General features: G+C 46.1%; 2 protein-coding genes across 11 annotated transcripts in view; both read left to right on the top strand.

The window, feature by feature from the left end:
- Rprd2 (regulation of nuclear pre-mRNA domain containing 2) overlaps positions 1-12,463 on the top strand; it is a 59,999-nt gene extending 47,536 nt beyond the window's left edge. For 2 of the 10 annotated variants that reach the window (XR_009058551.1, XR_009058550.1), the window contains 3 exons: positions 1,223-3,959; positions 10,796-10,984; positions 12,330-12,463. Coding sequence is in view for 7 of the 10 variants with exons in the window: in XM_057793108.1 (XP_057649091.1) it covers positions 1,223-3,959; positions 10,796-10,892 (2,834 nt within the window). In the remaining 3 variants the exon portion in view is untranslated. Of the gene's footprint in view, positions 1-1,222; positions 7,458-10,795; positions 10,995-12,329 lie in introns of those variants that run through there. The other 8 variants (XM_057793115.1, XM_057793114.1, XM_057793113.1 and 5 more) reach the window with 5 other exon arrangements.
- Position 12,464: 1 nt separating this feature from the next.
- On the top strand, positions 12,465-17,529 carry LOC130889412 (threonine--tRNA ligase, mitochondrial-like). The gene is made up of 5 exons (XM_057793119.1): positions 12,465-12,682; positions 12,898-13,094; positions 15,113-15,236; positions 16,645-16,770; positions 17,416-17,529. Exons 1-4 carry the CDS (start codon positions 12,602-12,604, stop codon positions 16,687-16,689), a joined length of 447 nt encoding a protein of 148 aa, XP_057649102.1. The 5' UTR covers positions 12,465-12,601; the 3' UTR covers positions 16,690-16,770; positions 17,416-17,529.
- Positions 17,530-17,626: the final 97 nt, after the last annotated feature.

Below are 17,626 nucleotides of genomic sequence, written 5' to 3'. Positions count from 1 at the left end.
CCTGAATACATATTGCACACATTTATACAAATATATACACATACACATAAATAAAAATAATTTAGAAAAAAGAAAAGAGCTGGGCTGTAGTGGCATGTGCCTTTAATCTCAGTACTCAGAAAGCAGAGGCAGGCAGAGCTCCATGAGTTCAAGGCCAGCCAGAGCTAGGTAGTTGACATCCTGCCTCAAATATAAATAATTAAATAAATTCAAATTTTAAAGAGGAAGAAAGACTGGATGTGGTAGTGTACACTTAAAATCCCAGCTTCAAAGGATTAGAGTTTAATGCCAGCCTAGATTACATGAGACACCCTCCCCCAAACTCCCATCCCCCATAAAAGACAAGACTGGGGTAAGGAAAGAACTCGGTGGTTAAGAACATTGACTGCTCTTCCAGAGGACCCAAGCTCAATTCCCAGAACCCACATTCACAACTGTCTGTAATTCTAGTTCCAGGGCTTCTGACACCCATGGCAAAGCACCAATGCACATAAAATAAAAAATTAATTAAAAAGACAGGGCTGGAGAGATGAAATTCATCGCCCACATAGCTTTCAGCCGTCTGTAACTCCAGTTCCGGGGATCTAGTACCTTTTTCTGGCCTCCTTGGCCATGAATGTGGCGTATAGACATACATGAGGCTAGGGGGGCCAAACCACCCATACACATGCAAAATAATTTTAAAAGCGACACTAATCTAACAAGAGATAGACTTCTTCAAATATTCTCTATTAAAGCAGATTTCTGAATTTTGTATATGTTCTTTTCTTCTTGAAAACAGCAGTGCATGCTAACATATTGGAGTAAATTATGAAGAATAGAAAGGTGGGAAATTCATTTGTGTTTAGAGAGATTCCACAGCTCAGACACAGATACTGGCTTGGAATGTTGTGTTAAGAATTTGCTTTCATTCCTCTCCTGCTTTGCTTTTTAAACTATGAATGATTCTGACACTGAAAATCCCCCTTTCCTGTGACCTTTTATTATTGGACTTGTATCTGGATTGTTCTGGGAACGTCTGAACGCTGTGCTGTCCTATGTTGATAAATAGGCCTGATGTTTTCTGTGACATTTAGACAGTGCCTACTTAGTCTGGATTCCTTTTAACTTCATGTTTTAAAATCTATCCCACCAGAGTGAATGATCGTATCTAATAAGCCTGCCTTGTTTTCATCACAGTGTGGGTAGTGTTCTTTAACTCCTCTACTCTGTGTTTCTGCAGGCCTGTCATCTTTACTTCAGAGTGTTACTGGGAACCCAGTGCCGGCCGGTGATGCTGCACCCCAGAGCTCTACAACTTCCCCTGCTAGCACCACAGGTTCTACCATAAAGGGGCGAAACCTGCTCTCCAATACGCAGTCCTTTATTTCCAAAAGCTTCAACTATTCTCCTAACTCGTCAACTGCTGAAGTCTCTTCAACTTCAGCAAGCAAGGCGCCGGTTGGGCAGAGCCCAGTGCTCCCCAGCACTCCTTTTAAATTACCGTCCAGTACTTTAGGATTTACAGGTACCCACAATACTAGCCCTGCTGCCCCACCTGCTGAAGTTGCCATGTGCCAATCCTCAGAGGTCTCCAAGCCAAAGCTGGAATCAGAGTCCACTTCCCCAAGCCTGGAAATGAAGATCCACAACTTCTTAAAAGGTAATCCTGGTTTCAGTGGCTTAAATTTAAACATCCCAATCCTGAGCAGTTTGGGATCCGGTGCCCCGTCAGAGAGCCATTCCTCAGACTTCCAGCGTGGTCCCACTAGCACTGCAGCAGACAACATCGATGGAACCCCTGTTCGCGATGAACGGAGTGGGACGCCCACCCAGGATGAGATGATGGACAAGCCCACATCCAGCAGTGTAGATACTGTGTCCCTGCTATCTAAGATCATCAGCCCTGGTTCCTCAACACCCAGCAGTACAAGATCACCACCCCCTGGAAGAGATGAAAGCTACCCTCAAGAGCTCCCCAATTCTGTGTCTACGTATCGGCCCTTTGGCCTAGCCAGTGAATCTCCCTACAAGCAGCCTTCGGAGGGAGTAGAGAGACCATCTTCCCTGATGGAGTCGTCACAGGAAAAGTTCTTCCCTGATACTTCTTTCCAGGAAGATGAGGATTACCGAGATTTTGAGTATTCAGGGCCTCCCCCCTCTGCCGTGATGAACTTAGAGAAGAAACCAGCCAAATCCATCCTGAAGTCAAGCAAGCTTTCTGACACCACTGAGTATCAGCCAATCCTGTCCAGTTATAACCACAGGGCCCAAGAGTTTGGGGTAAAGTCTGCCTTCCCTCCATCTGTAAGGGCCCTCCTTGACTCTAGTGAGAACTGTGATCAGCTCTCATCTCCCCCTGGGCTGTTTGGTGCCTTCAGCATAAGAGGGAATGAACCTGGGTCTGATCGGTCACCGTCACCGAGTAAGAATGATTCATTTTTCACCCCTGACTCCAACCACAGTAACTTGTCCCAGCCTACTACTGGGCATCTCACTTTGCCACAGAAGCAGTTCCCAGACTCTCCTCACTCAGTCCCACATCGTTCCCTTTTCTCTTCGCAGAATACCCTTGCTGCTCCAACGGGACACCCTCCCACATCAGGTGTGGAAAAAGTCCTGGCCTCCACGATTTCCACCACATCGACGATTGAGTTTAAGAATATGCTTAAAAACGCCTCGCGCAAACCCTCAGATGATAAGCATTTTGGCCAGACCCCCAACAAGGGTACTTCAAGTGATGGTGTCAGTCTGTCAAACCTCACCCAGCCCAGCTTGCCTACCCCTGACCAGCAACAGGAAGAACACTATCGCATAGAAACCCGCGTCTCTTCCTCCTGTTTAGACTTGCCTGATAGCACAGAAGAAAAGGGAGCCCCCATAGAAACTCTGGGTTATCATAATGCAGCCAATAGAAGGATGTCAGGGGAGCCAATACAGACTGTAGAGTCCATACGAGTTCCTGGGAAGGGAAATAGAGGACATGGGCGAGAGGTTTCAAGAGTAGGTTGGTTTGATCTGAGCACACCAGGCAGCTCTTTTGACAATGGTCCCTCAGGTGCCTCTGAGTTGGCATCCCTTGGGGGTGGGAGCAGCGGAGGCCTCACTGGCTTTAAGACAACGCCATACAAGGAACGGGCACCCCAGTTTCAGGAGAGTGTCGCCAGCTTTCATTCCAGCAGTTTCAACTCAACATTTGAGCATCATCTCCCCCCATCCCCTTTGGAACATGGGACACCCTTCCAAAGAGAGCCAGTGGGGCCGTCATCTGCCCCACCTGCCCCTCCTAAGGATCATGGTGGTATCTTCTCTCGAGAGGCACCCACTCATCTGCCCTCTGTGGATCTTTCGAACCCCTTTACAAAGGAGGCATCTCTGGCCCATGCTGCTCCACCACCTCCTCCTGGAGAGCACAGCGGAGTTCCTTTCCCTCCCCCGCCCCCTCCTCCACCCCCTGGGGAACTTAGCAGCAGTGGAGGGAGTGGTGTCCCCTTTGCTACTCCACCCCCTCCTCCGCCTCCTGTTGACCACTCTGGGGTTGTACCTTTCCCAACACCACCACTGCCAGAGCATGGAGTGACTGGGCCTGTGGCAGTTTTTCCCAAGGACCATAGTTCCCTCCTTCAAGGGACCTTGGCTGAGCATTTTGGGGTGCTCACAGGACCCAGGGACCTCAATGGCCCTGGTCTTAGCCGTGCACGAGAGAGCCTGAGCCTGCCTTCCCGCCCTCTGGAGCATCTGGGTCCAGCCCTTGGAGGAGGTGGGGGAGGCAACACCAGCAGCAGTGGCCTTCCCTTGGGTCCCGCACACAGAGACGCCATCGGCCGGAGTGGTATGATTTTACGGAGTCCCCGGCCAGACTTTCGGCCTAGGGAAGCTTTTCTCGGCAGAGACCCATTCCACAGCTTAAAGAGACCCCGGCCACCTTTTGTTAGAGGTCCTCCGTTCTTTGCACCAAAACGCCCATTCTTCCCTCCCAGGTACTGATGGAAATCAGGGAAGGCATTTTGAACAGTCTAGAGAGCATTGGAAGTAGTAGTTTGGTTTCTTGTTTTTGTTTCCTCTCTTGAATTTTTTGTTTGTTTGTTTGTTTTTAATGAAGGGCCTCCCAAATTCAGAAAGCATACATGGTGGCCATGCACTTAGGACTTTTCCCAAATTACTTGCATTTTCCCCCTTTCTTTAAAAAAAAAAAAAGTGAACATAACTAAGTCCACTTCATTTGGCTGTGGGTTTGGGGAGTAGGGAGGAGAACAATATTTTATCCCATTTCTATTGGAAAGATAACTTACATTTGAAATAAAACTTCGGTCAGTACAGGTAATAACATGTGCAATGTTGGGGTGTCATTTGGGGATTGAACTTGCTAATAGTGGTGGGAGGATCTCTGTCTCCTTCCCTCTCCAGCTAAACAACTTCTGGGACCGGCTTTTCTCCGTTTGTATGCTCTGCCCTGCTGAAGGCCAAGAGGTGTTTGCAGAAGGACAAAATGTGGGCAATTTTTGGGCCTGCCAGGTGTATTTGCTTTATTTTAAAGGCATGTTGAGACAGAGTTCTTTATCTTTGTTTTTTTTTAAGCATTCTCCTCTGCAGTATTACCAGGCAGTGAATCTAGGCAGTACAAACTTCAGTCTATGTAGAAGAAAGTTTTCTCTTGCTAGGTGTGGTGGCACACACCCATAGTCCCAGTGCAGGGAGGCAGGGACGGGAGAGAATGGCAAGTTTGAGGCCAGCTTGAGCTATATAGTGGAACTTTGTCTCAAAAAAAAAAAAAAAGAAAAAGTCTCATCCTTAAGTGAGAAGCCTAATAAAATTTCAATGTGAAGATGAGGAATGGTCATAGTATGTAAACTAAGGAAGGGATCATTAATGGTGCTGTGTGACCAACTGTCCTTTGTAGACAAGCGTTTGGATGGGTCTGCATATCTGTTCTAAGCTCTTACCCCCTGTTTTCCCTGACTTTTTCTCCCTGAGTTACTAATTTTGACTAAATTCTTAAACAAGTGTAGGTAAAATATTATCCTTGCCTTCTTAAATGTTCATGCAGACGTTGATTTTACAGTGCTGCCTCACTGGTGGTTTTCTGCAAACATTAACTATCAGAGGAAGTACTTTGCCTTTAGAGTAATTTCCCCGTCTCAGTCCTCTGTTTACCCTGCTCTTGTTCCTTCAGAGGAGAAGAGACAGGTGGGTATTGCTGGCCTTTGTTACAGGGGAAGTAGGGTCCTGTTGAATCCAAGTTGGCCCTCAGCAGAGAGTAACTAGATATTTTCGGTGCCCACCTCCCATGTCATCTTACAGATGTTTTGCCTGTGTCATTGCCATGAAGGGAAGAGTTTTCTTCCTTACATTAAAAGGCTTATTTGTGTTTCTGCATCTTATACTTAGGGGAAAGACAATCACTGTGTTTGGAGTGCTTTTATCTTTATCTGGAAGCAAATACCGCTTACTACAATTTCTGTTGGTGTATTGCACCAGGGTAAATGCTAATAATCTCCAGGTAGGTGTGTAAAACAATGATGAGCTTTTGAAGGGATTCTGACAAGTTAGGATAGAACTATCAGGAAGCAAAAGAGTGCTTTGAATTTCTCAGTGGGGTAGGAAAGATGGAGAAAAGTGCAACACGTGATCAAAGACAATCCTTTGCCTCAGAACAAACCACTTTCAGAAGAAAAACTGTCCAACCTAGACTGGGATCTGTGTTCCGTGTAAGGGCGCAAGACATCGTCCTCGTTTACTTCCCTTTTGATCCAGCTCTTTCTTTCCTTTCTCAAACTTCTGTAGTTCAGTCCACAAAAATGCATGATACCATGACCTTGTGAGGGGATTGGGTATGTAACATAGCAAAGCAAAGGAAATATAGTTATATTCAGTCTTAAGACATTTGTTTAGTAAAAAAGCATCAAACGGGTGGGAGAGCAGGAGAATTGTGACTTTCGGGATTGGGTGTACCCCCCCTCCAGAAATTAAGTGATGTTCTTCAGTCTAGAATAAAAGAATGTGGATTCTTTCTACCGCTGTTTACTTGAAAAGGCTCTCTGACCATTTGATTTTCTAAGAAAGCATGGGAGTACCAGGATAGTGTTTTCTGGAGTGTAGAAGTAATTGTCCTCAGACGCACACTGGCCAATACATGAAACGAGTACTTGGTACAGTTCAAGGGTAGACTCCCCGGGGGTTGGGCTTTTGTGGGACATTTTTTGTTTTTGCCACAAAATCTTGAGTGTTTTTCAAGGTGGAAGTGAGGATTGTATGAAGCTGTTGGATATTTTAAGGAAATCAATCTGTCTGCAACAGTAAATGAAGACAACTGTATATATGTGATATAGTGAAACAAGACATTTCTGGTATTCATAAAGATAAAACAAGGGATTTTATTCTTTCTGTGTCTGTGATTTAAACTCCGTACCATGCTCTGACTTTTGTATTTTCCCCTGAGTTTAAAAAAAATAAACAAGATATTTTTTAAAGAATGTACAACATAGTGTGTCTTAGCAAGGACATGAGTCATATGAAGCAGAATTAAGTAGTTGTCCCTAAGGTCCTTGGTGCTCATTGTAAAACCACAGACAAAGAATTCTATGAATACTCTAGTACCACGCAAAATTCCTTGATGCTAGATCAGAACTAGGATACTTAAAGGTTTCCTGAGAGTTCACTCTCCAGTCAGCTTAGATGACAGCTCCTCACTGCACCTCTCTGCCCTCCCAAGGATGGAGGTCAGCAGAACTCGGTTGGTTCCCTGGAGGGTGCAGTGAGCAGTGTAGGACAGATCCTTTCTGATATCGGAAACAACATGCTATGTATGGTACAGCAAGGCTATCTAGACAATGTGAATTGGCTCAGCTTTCTTCTCGCAGAATATCCACTCGGTCCTAACATTACCATTGACGCAGTTAGGCTTCAGCTGTTAGGTTTTGAATCGGCTGTAAATCACTGCTCCCTCCCCCGCCTCCATATTTTTAATTGGTGGGGTAACCTGTTAAGATTTAGGGGGAAAAAAGTAGATATGTTGGATTGATACTCTCACGTGTTCAGTGTGGAAAACAAATACATGCTTTTAGAGGCAACAACAATGAAATTCTTTTGGAATGTGTATTAATATCATTTAATAAAATAACAGTTCTAAAGGTTTGACATTTTTCTTTGAGATTGGCTTTTGACCAAGGGCCCCTGGCTGCTCTGGTGAATGCAAACAGAAACGACTTCTCAAGAGCCAAAACTGCAACTTTTGTAACACAGACCTGTGGTTAAAGATACTAAATTTCCTCCATCGAAGATGCCGCGTGACTGTCCAGGGAGAAACAGGCTACAGAATGGAGAAAGAAAAGCTGGGGGTAGCCCTGAAGATGCCGTCTGGGGTATATGGGGAAGGACAGAAAGTGGCATGTGTGCACAGACCACCTGTTCGTTCTCTCTATAGCCACTTGCACTTGGCCTTTCCCAGCTTTTGGGGGAAAATTGCCTCCAATATTGTTTTCCAGTTTAATAAAATGTGGTTTTCTTTGTTGTGTGGTTAACTTTTCCCCTCTTACATTGAACTTTTCCATCTGTCCTCTTTAGACTTGTGCATTGTCACTGAAGTCTGGCTGAGCCTGTAAGATCTTCATGGCCTCCTCAGTGTTCTGTTTGGTCCTCTGCATTGTAATGGGTGGGAAGCGATCAGGGTGCTCAGGGAGTGATCAATAAGTGAAGTGGTGAAGTGGGTTATACTGTATAGATTATATGTGTGGTTTCCAAATATTGTACAGCTGTGAACCAAGGAAAAAGTGATGTTTTGGTTGTTAGGCTTGCAGTGCTAAGCGTCAAACCCATGGCTTGTGCATTGTAAGCAAGCACAGACCATTGAAGGACATCTCTAACTATAGGGAACATTTTTAAAGCAAGCATAGAGTTGAGGGAAATGTGTGGGAAAGCGTCCTTTTGGTCATCTATATCTGTCCTTGGTGACATTGGTGATTGACCTGTCATGTAGAAATCATACGTAGCCTCTCTTACTCCATCCTTTTTCATAACCCAGTGAGGCTTAATAAATGGAATGTTGGCTTAAAGGGGTCACACGGGATAGTCACTACATCTGGGCCAGGCTTGGGTCACTGGCAGGGTAGAAGGCTCTGAATAGCAGCCCTGATTTCGTGAAGCTCCCCGTGTCACAAGACCTCAGAAGTGGCAGCAGTCTAGGGAGCACACCCAGTTCCCAGGGCGTACCACTACACTGACTCTGGAGTCTGACTCACCTTTGCTTCCTTGTCTCCACTAAAGCTCAGCAGGTCACTGAAAGTCTGCACCTGAAGGAGCAACATCTTTTAGACTTCTGCCTTGACCTCCGGGCACATTGGTGAAAACTACATGGCTTCTGCTCCCCTCCTCCAATTTGTTTTATTCTATTCGGGTCAATCAATTCCTTTTTTTCTTATTGTGGTTTTTCGAGACAAGGTTTCTCTATAGTTTTGGAGCCTGTCCTGGAACTAGCTCTTTTACTAGGCTGGCCTGTGACTCAGATCTGCCTGCCTCTGCCTCCTGAGTGCTGGGATTAAAAGTGTGTGCCACCACTGCCTGGTATATTCGGATCAATCTTACACAACAGGAATGAGTTACCTCCTCTTGTGTGGAGACTTAGTAACATCAGAATGGGTTTGGGAGTATTAGGGTGTTTCTCATTCTTGCTCATGAGTAACTATAGACAAATCTGATTAGTTGCTGTTCACAATTGCTGAGGAGTAACTCATTGAGGTGGTAAAGACAAGTCTTCTAGAAGATCACCTGTAAGCTGTCTCAAGCACCTGTTTCTGTGCAGATGGGGAGAACATGACAAGGAAAAGGAAGAAAAGATACAAAGCTAGGGGTCCCAGGCAACCTGTGAACAGAGGAATGCTTTCCTTAGTTAAAAAGTTGCTTTTGTTTTGTTTTTGTGTGGGTGGGGAGGGGATTAATTTTCAGTAGAGCGCGTGTTTAACATTTAAAAGGCCCTGGTCTAGGAACAAGGGATTGGGTGAGGAATTTTTTTTTTGGTGTGTGTCTCCGCATGCATGCTCATATGCTTGGAATCAAGCTCGGGACCTCATGCATACAAAGCACGAATCAGTATCCCAGCCTCTCCCCTTTTTTGTTTGTTTCCTAGTCTTTTGTTTTCACCTAGGCAGGAGCCTCTTTAGGCGGAGGCATAGGGAGATCTGTGGTGCCACCTGAGAAACAAAAACATCATCTGTTCATGTTTGACTCAAAAGGATGTTGCTAACCCAGTCTACCTTGAACTTGTTTGGGTTCTTGCAAACTAAGTGTTCTCCAAATTTTTGTTTCTTATTGTATTCTCTTGTATTTGTAACATGGTCAAGTCCTTTGACGTTTGATCTGTGGAAAAGAAAGGATCTGCGGTTTTGTTTTTCTTGGGCCATCTGTGAAAATGGGAAGAAGGGATATTGACAACATCCAGTTGTGCTCCCCCTCCCGCTTTCATATGGTAGAGCCCTTTGCCTCTACATGAGCAGTTAGTCCTTGCCGAGGCCAATAGAGGTTAGTAAAGTATAAAATTGGTCACATGTTAGACCTTCCACATTACTATCCTCTATCTAAACTTGACTTACCAGCATTTGCTAAATGAGCTGGAGCTGTAGGAGTGGTAGTGTTCTCGTTTGTGAGGCTCAGGCCGTATCCCGGAGCTAAAATGGACTTGAGAGCTATACACTGATTCCGGTGGATGAAAGCTGCTAATTGGAGATAGTTTCTAGTGGCTTAAAGCTAGAAAGACAAGCTCTTTACCAAAACTTCAGCCAAGTGAGGATCCCTGGTCTTTTGTTTTTGTTTTTTGTTTTCTCTTTATTTAATTGAAGCCTGGTCTAAGAGTAGAAGAGAAATTCCTGAAATTTGATTAAGGATCTAAAACATCCTTCATTGCAGACTTTCCCTAAACACTTTTGTGACTCTCATTTATTCATTTTCTGCCACCATAGAGGCAAGTCGGGAGGCATCACCTTTTTTGACTTTCTTGAAACTCTTCACTCTAAAAGACCTTTTTGGCCACAAACATCTGAGTCATAATGTTTGAAAGAAAAGGAAGCAAATCCATGTTGGCAAGCACGATCCATTATGAGTAATCTGGTTTACTTAGGGTGTCATCGTGGATGTGTGAGCAAGCCAGGCCGTGGGTTTGGACAGGCTAGGATTTGGCCATGGGATCATTCCCATGGTTTAAAGGAAGCATAAGAACACGACCAAGTTCTTGGAATGAGATGAAATAGTGATGCACCCCAGGGCTCAGGCACGAGTGGGGTGGGCAAAAAAAAAAAGTTTCAGAGATACTTTTTCAGGTAGACTAAAGGCTTAGGGTTCCCTGAAGCCAAGGCATGTACTAGGAGAACCATTGATTAATGCATTGGTCTTAGCTATCTGGTTTGCTCCAGTGGGCAAGGGAATACAACATTCCTTCCTCCACTGCAGCAGGAGTCCATATGTGATGATGTGGTGGCTGATCAATCAACACCAGCCCAGTGCATTGCACATAATAAATGTTGAAGGATGAGTGTAAGGAGCTGTCATCCAGGGTGGCATCTCTGTGATCCTAACAAAAGGACACAGTGGAATAATTTTTTTTAATGTCAAAAAGTAGAGTTTCCAGTCAGTGTGTGACCAGTACATACTTAACTCAGTGATTATTGAGTGTCTACCATTTTATTGCCTGTCTCTGTTACAGCATCACAAGAAAACCTTGGTCTGTCATTGCCATCCTTTCTGAATGCTACTTAAAACGCTGTGCTCTCACCACAAGAATACACACTCCCAAAATCTCTACAGCCTTGTCTCTTTCTTTGTATTTCAGGATGTCTAAGATATCAGAAGATGGAGCCCCAGAGTGGGCTATGACGCAAGTCAGCTGCCATCCCCAGACAGAACTTTGGGCCTCTCTGGAAGCCTAAGTTAAGCAGCTTTTTCTGACAACTCTTCCACAAGACCCTTTGATCCTATCACTACTTCGGTCTGGGAATGGACTAAGCGTCCTTCCCCCCAGGTGAGGGGACTAATTGAACCCAAACAGGCGCTAACAAGTTCCCTTCCCTTTCTGCTTCTCCACACATCTGACCATGTTTCTGTTTTTACTGTATAGAGCTAACTAAATATAGCTAGCCCTGTATCCTAGATTGAATGGAGAAGAATAAAAGGTAAAGGAAGATGAAGGCTGGAGTAGTAATGAAAGGCACAAAGCTTAGGTGAGGAACAGAGAAATGCCTCTAAGGTGATCAGGGGGTCAGCTAGAGGAAGGACACGGAATGCTGGAAGCGTGCAAACCTGAAATTCATCAGCACCTTTTTTTTTTTTTTCGAGACAGGGTTTCTCTGTGGTTTTGGAGCCTGTCCTGGAACTAGCTCTTGTAGACCAGGCTGGTCTCGAACTCACAGAGATCTGCCTGCCTCTGCCTCCCAAGTGCTGGGATTAAAGGCGTGCGCCACCACCACCCGGCTAGCACCTTATTTTTTTTAATTTTATTTATTTGGTTTTTTTGAGACAGGGTTTCTCTGTGGAACTGTCCTGGCTGTCCTGGAACTCACTTTGTAGACCAAGCTGGCCTCGAACTCATTGAGATCCACCTGCCTTTGTCTCCCTAGTGCTGAGATTAAAGGCCTGCACCAACACCACCCAGGTCATCAGCACTTTTTGACCTTAAACTATCTTCTGTGATTTTTCAAATTCTATTTCTGGGACCAGTAAGATGGCTCATCAGATAAAGGCACCTGCTGCCCAAACCTGGCAACCTAAGTTCTATCCCTAGAACCCACATGATGTGAAAGTACAGAGCTGCCTCCAGAAGGGTCGCATCTGGCCTCCACAGCTGTGCTGCCTGCCTGTGCCCACAAACATACTTCATACACACACAACAATGACAAATTAAAAGGGCCCAAGGAATGGCCTCCACCGATTGTTCCAGTCTTAGAGTTGTTATATCCAATGGTAATAGCAGCATTTTGCTGCTGGTGCCTCTTATGGTATACCAAACATTGAGAGTTTAACTATTTACATCAGGTGCACCTCAACAGCTGGAACAGATACTCCCCCGCCCCTGACAGGGTTGCTGTCCTGGAACTCGCTTTGTAGACCAGGCTGTTCTCAAAGGAGTGTGCCACCACCACCCAGCTAGGCTGGATATTTTTCTTTTAGCTTTATAGATGACAAAATCGAGATTACAGAAACAGTTCACCAAAAACTACTTAGTACCACCAGGTCCAGGATTTACACTAGATGTTTAATTTCAGTGTCTGTACTCTTGTTTCCTTCCTGCTTTAATGATGTTTAAAATTTTATGATTAAAGGAAAATGACTAATTTCCACTCCTGTTTTTCTTTCACTCTTGCTCTCAGGAGGTCTGCCCTTATCCTAAAAGTTGGGCGCCTTCCTGTCACTTTGGGCATCTCGTATGTGCCACAGCTTCCACCTTCCGGTCAACCGGAACCTTTCCCGGAAGGACTGCTGCAGTGTGGGACGTGCCTCGGCGGATATCCTGGGGGTGGTACCTGACCGAGTGGCGGCTACTTTATCCAATAGGAGGGGATATTGTTGGCTCCGCTGCCAATGAGGACTCTGGTGAGAAAGAAGCGGTGATCTGACCATGGAGGCACCGACTTGAGGCAGCATGGCTCTCTGTCTGAGGTGGCGCCGGCTCGGGCTCCCGCTGCCGGGGTTCCGCGGCTGCGAGCTGCACACAGCGCATGAGGTACGCAAAGCTCCTAACCGTCCAGCCCAGCCGAGTCCAAAGTGCAGGCTGTCTAGCCTCCCCATAACCTGCTGCCCCACTCTGAAATGTGCGGTCCCCTTGAATCCCCAACCTGACTCCTACTGTGAACTTAAACACCCACAATCCCCACCACCCCCTTTGCGGAGTAGTGGAAATACGGCCAGAAATAGCCTAATTTGTGCCTTTCTCCTCAGGCCTCTGTGCTGACTCCTCCCCATTGGTTGGCAGAGCGATTTGCCCTCTTTGAGGAGCTATGGGCCGCTCAGGTGAAAAGGTTAGCAAGTGTGACAGAGAAGAAACCCCGGGCTATTAAGATATCACTTCCTGAAGGCCAGAAGGTAGATGCTGTTGCGTGGAACACAACCCCTTACCAACTAGCCCAGCAGATCAGGTATCAAGCCGTCCTCTACTTACAAAAAGTATTGTTTCTGTCCATTATTTTCTCTGCACCTGGTCAAGGAAAGAAAAGTTTTTTTTCTTTTTCTTTGTTTCCTATCAAAAAGGGTAGTCTTTGGTCAGGGAGAGAAGGTGAAGTCATCTAAGTGATTGTCACACAAGCATAAGGGCCTGTAGCATATGCCCCCCCCCATAAATAAATGAAATAATATTTTAAGTTTAAAAATAAAAAGGGTGGGTGTGGTGACATGTTCTTATAATCCCAACAGATTTCTGTACTGTCTGGCCAGCCACCCACCTGCTGGGGGAGCTCCTTTGCCAATGAGAGACTCTGTTTCTAAAAACATGGTTAATGGCTCCCAGGGAAGAATACACACCTACACCCCCCCCCCCCCCAAAGAAGCATCTTTTAAAAGAAAAAAAAAATGGTTGGGTGTGGTGGCACCCACGGGGCAGGTGGGTCTCTGAATACAAGGCCAGCCTCCTGGATACCATGAGTCCAGGCAACCTGGGCTGTGTAGAGAGAGCCTGCTCCAAAATTTTTTCTTAAAGGACTTATTTATTTTTTTGTGTTTAGTATGTTTCCCTGTCCTCGCGCTCACACGTGCGCCTGTGCATGCCCACACACATGCATGACCCAGTGCACAGTGGAGGTTAAAGAACAACTTTCGGTTGTTCTTTGACAACAAGCACCCTTACCCCTTACAGACATGCTCAGGCTCCATGTCTGAGCTGTCTTGACTCTTCTGCCTCCACTTCCTGAGTTCTGACATTAGAGGTGTGCACCGCCATTTCTAGTTAATAGAAGACTGGGATCAAACCCAGGTCTGTTTGCATGCAAGCAAGCTTTCTACAGACTGAGTTAGGTCTTCTACCCATGCTTTTTTTTTTTTTTTCAAGTTCAAGGACAGTTTTACTTGACTTAAAGAAAAAAACCTCCCACCTGGCAGTGGTGACACAGTTCTTTAATCCCAGCACTTGGAAGGCAGAGGCAGGTGGATCTCTGTGAGTTTGAGGTCAGTCTGGTCTACAGAGCAAGTTCCAGGACAGCCAAGAGTATGCAGAGAAATCCTGTCTCAAAATATGAATAAAGCCAGACAGTGATGACACACGACTTTAATCCCAGCACTTGGGAGGCAGAGGCAGGTGGATCTCTGTGAGTTTGAGGTCAGTCTGGTCTACAGAGCAAGTTCCAGGACAGCCAAGAGTATGCAGAGAAATCCTGTCTCAAAATATGAATAAAGCCAGACAGTGGTGGCACACGACTTTAATCCCAGCACTTGGGAGGCAGAGGCAGGTGGATCTCTGTGAATTCGAGGCCAGCCTGGTCTACAAGAGCTAGTTCCAGGACAGGAACCAAAGCTAAACAGAGAAACCCTGTCTCGAAAAACTAAAAGGAAGAGAGAAAGAGAGAGAGAACCTACCTGCAGGGTAGTCAAGCTGTAAATCTTAGCAGCTGCCTGAAGAGAATGAGGAGAGAAGGGGCAAGGCCATGCTGCTTAAGTTGTTGTGGAAATCAGAGAAAGCATGCTTACTGTCTACAGAAGAGTGGTGAGACCCAGCCACACCTCATGGTGACTCAGGGCCGTGTTCACTGTAGTCTTGGCTGGCCTTGAGTTTATGAAAATCTTCCTGCTTAAGCCTCCCAAGTGCTGGATTACAGGTGTGAGCCACTATACCCGAATAGCCTTTCTTGCCAAATTTGGTGGTAGAGGCCTATAATCTTCACATTCAGACAGTGGAGACAAAAGATTCAGAATTCAAGGCCAGCCTGGACCGTATAACAAGACCTATCTTTAAAAGGGGGCGAGGGGTCCTGGATAATTTATCTTTGTAGTTTCAGAGTCTCCGTCCTTCTGTTATCCATTGAGCAAAGAAATAGTAAGTTTTATTGTTCTGGAAGCTCATTTCCACTTGACAAACATAGACCTCCTGAGATACCTACCCTGCCTCTTGTCCTTATGGGCTGTGACCTCACTCTTCTCCATCGCTCCTGCCCCTCGCCTGCTGCAGCTCAACACTGGCCAACGCCGCTGTGGCTGCTGAAGTAGATGGAGAGCTCTATGACCTGGAGCGGCCCTTGGAGACAGACTGTCACCTCAGATTCCTGACCTTTGATTCCCCTGAAGGCAAAGCGGTAAGTTCTTCCATATAACAAGAACAGAACCTAATTAGCTAAACGATCTTTAAACTTGGAAATTCTAATATTTATTTGTATATTTTGGTTTTTCAGGATAGAGTTTCTCTGTGTAACCTTGACTGTCCTGGAACTCACTCTGTAGAGCAGGGCTAACCTCGAACTCACAGAGATCCACCTGCTTCTGCCTCCCCAGTGCTGGGATTAAAGGCCTGTGCCACCACCACCTGGCGAAATTCTAATTTTTTTTGCCTCAGTTTCTCAGTTTGCAACTGAGGAGACATGCCACAGACTATATTCACCGTCTGATCAAAGCTGGAAGCCTTGATCAAGGCATTTACTTAGCATTGTTCTATTGAGCAAACAGCTTGTATGCTAGTGAAAGGGAGAGAATGAGCTGAGAAGCAGAAGGTAAGGTGCCTTTTCAACCTCCGCAATTCTTGCGTACACACAGTGCAAGTCATCCGTGATGTGTGCTCAGTTCTCATAGGTTTCCATGACTGAGCACAAAACCTAGGGCCTTCTGCTTTGTTCATTCCGTGTCAGCTCAGGTATCACAGAGCTTGCTTACTAGGATCCAGAAAAAATGTATTTCTTTTGTCATCCAGATGTGGACAGTGAACAAATCCAAGAATAGTTCCATCACACTAGATTTCTGGACTAAAAAAAATGGCACACGAAGGCAAAGCAGAAGCTGCGGATGGCGAATGGGTGAAGTCCTGGATTATAGCGACACACACACACACACACAAGCAACAGTGACGGCAGTTGTAGCGACACACACACACAACAGTGATAGCGGTTGCCAACCATAGCTTTCTGTCTACATGTGCCAGCAGACAGCCAGTCAGGAACCACCTTCTTTCTAAGTAGTATATCATGAAGCTCTAAAGCTCACAGGAACAGCACAGAAGGCCAGTGCCTCCTGTTTCTGTGACCCTGGCCCAGGAAACACTGAAGATGTGTGGGGTGGATCTGCACTTCCACTCAGCAGCAGAAGAGACAACATTGGCTCTCTGCATTCTTTAAAGATTTTATTTGTATACCTGTCAGTGCCTGTGTGTTTGTACATGTCTACACTATGTGCCCGGTGCCCATGGAGTCTAGAAGAGGGTGTCAGATCCCCTGAAGTCAGAGTTACAGGTGACTGTGAGCCCACGATCTGGGTGCTGGGACCCAAATCTGCTACACCTGCAGGAACAGCGTCCTTGAGCATTGGAGTGTCTCTCCAGCCCCCTTTAGACAACTGTTTACTGGGCAGAAATCACTCTCAGAAACCTAGACTCTCCATTTTGCAGCAGGCAATCTTAAGACAAGTGCTGCAGCTTCTCAGCCAGCTCCGAGGAAGGCAGCAGAGCCGGGACTTAGCCAGCAGTTGCCGAGCTTGTTTTGGTCCTGTCCCCTCCAGGTATTCTGGCACTCTAAGTGCCCACGTTCTGGGCGCAGCAGCTGAGCGACAACTGGGTGCTGTTCTCTGCCAAGGTCCAAGTACAGAATCTGGCTTTTACCATGATTTCTTCCTGGGAAAAGAGAGGTGAGCCGTCCAAGGAAGGGGATTGATTCTGGGGTGGTTTCCGGGGTCTCAGAGCAAGTGCAGTTTCGGGGAGAAGCTCCAGCAGGTTCATATTCTGACTCTGCCGGAACCCCCCTCTTCCAGTCCGTGGGAGTTCATTAATTGTGGTCTCATTCCTCCAGCTTTCCTTCCTTCAGCACAAACTCTCTTTCTGCCCCTTCTCTCTCCCTTTCTCATTTTTAGCCCAGACTGGTCTTGAACTCATGATCCTCCTGTCTTGCCTATAGAGTGCTTGCCTAGCATGATCACGGACCTGGCTTCAATCCTCAGCACCATGCACACACAAAATAATCTATGCTGTTGTTCTGGTGCAGACTTTTGATCCCAGCACTCAGGAGGCAGAGGCAGGCAGATCTCTGTGAGTTCAAAGCCAACCTGGTCTACAGAGTGAGTTCTAAGATAGCCAAGGCCACAAAGAGAAACCCTGTCTTGAAAAACAATCCAACAAACAAAAACTGTACATAATTTCCGATTTGTTTTTTTCTGAGTTTGTCTTTGCCAGTTAATTATAGATTTCTTTGTCAAAGGGCAGAACTTTACTCCTTAGCTAATGTGTCATGACTCAGTTTGTCTCTGAAGAAGCAGGTCAACAATTCCCTTTTCCAGGACAGTCCGGAGCTCAGAGTTGCCCCTTTTAGAACGGATTTGCCAGGAGATCATAGCTGCAGCACCGCCGTTCCGGAGGCTAGAGGCTTCTCGGATGAGCTTCGGCAGCTCTTCAAGGTGAGTTGGCAGTGAGGAGAGGAGTTTGCTGAGACTTGAAGGAAAGGATGGCTCCAGGATGCCCTTGCAGCTCCACACGCCTTTCTGCCTTCGT

The sequence above is a fragment of the Chionomys nivalis genome, chromosome 18, assembly GCF_950005125.1.
Source record: "Chionomys nivalis chromosome 18, mChiNiv1.1, whole genome shotgun sequence".
Taxonomy (NCBI): domain Eukaryota; kingdom Metazoa; phylum Chordata; class Mammalia; order Rodentia; family Cricetidae; genus Chionomys; species Chionomys nivalis.
This window is presented reverse-complemented; position numbering and strand designations above follow the sequence as displayed.

Coding starts and splice junctions, on each gene's coding strand:
- LOC130889412 (XM_057793119.1), top strand. CDS start 12,602: ATGGCTCTCTGTCTGAGGTGGCGCCGGCTCGGGCTCCCGCTGCCGGGG. Junction 12,683..12,897: donor AGCTGCACACAGCGCATGAG/GTACGCAAAGCT, acceptor CTTTCTCCTCAG/GCCTCTGTGCTGACTCCTCC. Junction 13,095..15,112: donor CAACTAGCCCAGCAGATCAG/GTATCAAGCCGT, acceptor CGCCTGCTGCAG/CTCAACACTGGCCAACGCCG.